Source organism: Monoraphidium neglectum, assembly GCF_000611645.1.
Source record: "Monoraphidium neglectum strain SAG 48.87 unplaced genomic scaffold scaffold03665, whole genome shotgun sequence".
NCBI lineage: Eukaryota > Viridiplantae > Chlorophyta > Chlorophyceae > Sphaeropleales > Selenastraceae > Monoraphidium > Monoraphidium neglectum.
Genome location: NW_014009964.1, coordinates 4,504 through 6,430, shown reverse-complemented (window position 1 = coordinate 6,430; position 1,927 = coordinate 4,504). Strand labels below are relative to the sequence as shown.

General features: G+C 65.9%; 1 protein-coding gene across 1 annotated transcript in view; it reads left to right on the top strand.

The window, feature by feature from the left end:
* Positions 1-1,017: 1,017 nt before the first annotated feature.
* Positions 1,018-1,927, top strand: part of MNEG_13167 (RNA-binding protein 25) — a gene marked incomplete at both ends in the record, with an annotated part of 5,013 nt that continues 4,103 nt past the window's right edge. The window contains 3 exons of the mRNA XM_014038361.1: positions 1,018-1,051; positions 1,258-1,323; positions 1,500-1,717. Coding sequence (XP_013893815.1) covers positions 1,018-1,051; positions 1,258-1,323; positions 1,500-1,717 — 318 coding nt within the window. The remainder of the gene's footprint in view (positions 1,052-1,257; positions 1,324-1,499; positions 1,718-1,927) is intronic.

Genomic DNA, 1,927 nt, shown 5'->3' with positions numbered 1-1,927 from the left:
TGTTTCCTGCGCCCCTCGCTCGGCCAGGGCTGCTGCCTGCTGCAGAGCTGCGCTATACAGCTCTGCTCCATCTGACACCAGGCCCACCAGACCCTCCACATCCTGTTGTGTGCACGTGGTTGTATGTGTGTTGCATGTGTGTATGCGTGTGCGTGTGACACTCATCATCCGGCCAACGCTGGTGCCTTGATATACATGGGCAGTCCAGGTACTGCGAGGTTGAGCGATGGATGCTCATCCAAGCTGCTTCCCGACAAGACGGATTGTCAGCCGCCGGTCCCCAAGCGCACTGCACCGCGGCCGCGCTGCACTCGCCTCTGCCGCGACCGCGCCCGCCGCGTGGACGTGGCGCTCGAGCGCCCGCACCGCCTCTGCGCAGTCCTTCAACAGCACCACTGCGGCCGTTCGAGAGGGCGGACAATGTGCAGCTGAAACTCACTGCACGCATTTGTGGAACGGGCAGCCTGTCTGCATGCAATTGAGGGCCGGTAACGGTCGCCGCGCTGCGGGGCACCACACCGTAGCAACGCGCGTCCGCCAGCGTCGAGAGCGCCGCGAGCTGCGCCTCGGGTGCCCCGAGATCGTGATTTCGCTGACCATAAATGTGGGGGGCCTGCGAAGGCACACATAGTCGGCGGAACTGAACTGGGGTGGTTGGGCTCGGGTGTCCTTCACCAGCACACCCCAGACCAACTCCGACTCGCCTGAACGGCATGCTGCACCGCAGAACTGATGCCCGCGAGAAGATTGGCCTGCTCTCCACGGTACTGTTGGAGCTGCTGCTCCAGCTGGTGCAGCCGCTGTCGCATACTGCTCGTGCTGCTGCTGACTCCTCGGATAGTACCGTTTAAGCTACGTTAAGTTTGTTCATTGTCGATTCAATTGAGTTGCTTTGATCGATCGTCTAGCCAAGCCTAATTATTCAGATCAGTGCAAGCTTACCGTAGTGGTGTGCAGCCTGCCATGAGCTTCCCACCTTTTGGAGGGGGCCCACCTCATGGCTTTAGACCCAACATGATGCCCTCCTTTCCCGGGGCACCCTTCATGCCGGGTGCGCAGGCCTTGCTGCACGATCCAGAGGTCCTCTCACAGAAGCAGCAGCCACCAAAACGCAGCTGATGCTGGCAAGCTCGCAAAGTGCAGACCGTGAAAGCAGCAACGCGCAGCGCTGCCCACGCCCCATGCGGTGTGCGCCGCCCCGTCGCTGTGCCGGTGCTCTGTAGCACTGAGCCCCTTGCCGCCGGCTCGCCACTGCAGGTGGCATGCCGCCAATGATGGGCCACCCCGGGATGATGGGGCCGCGGCCAGGCATGATGGGCCCAGGTGAGCACATCCCAGTGCACTGCCTGGCAGCCAGGACCCCCTTGTAGGGCAAGAGGCAGCTGCCGGTGGCATGCCCGAAAGCGCTGTGGTTGCGCTACGCGCTCGCCTGCGTCCGCAGCAGCCCTTCCCGCGCCGACCCCTCGCCCGCCCCACCCTCCCCGCCGTGCCTGGGCCAGGCATGGGCCCGCCGCCCGGGCCCCCGGGCCCCACCATGCAAATGGGCATGCGCCCCCCCGGCCCCGCCGGCCCGCCCCTCGGCCCCACCGGCCTGCTCCCGGCCCTGCGGCGGCCGGTCGGCGCGGCAGTCGCCAAGGCTACGACCGTGTATGTGGGCAAGATCGCCACCACAGTTCCCGACGAGATCATCAGGCGGCTGCTGGAGGCGTGCGGCAGGGTGCGCTGCGCGCTACCGCTTGCTCGTGCACGCCCGGGTTTGAGGCCGAGAGGATCCTGTGGAGGGGTTGTGGGAGCTGCGGCGCTGGATACGTCACTGCGTAAACAGCCCATGACGCGGAATCAGCAGCAGAGCAGCAGCAGCGGCAGCAGCATGCAACACCCCCAGCCTGCCGCCCGCCGCCCTCCCCGACCGCCCCTCTCCCCCCCC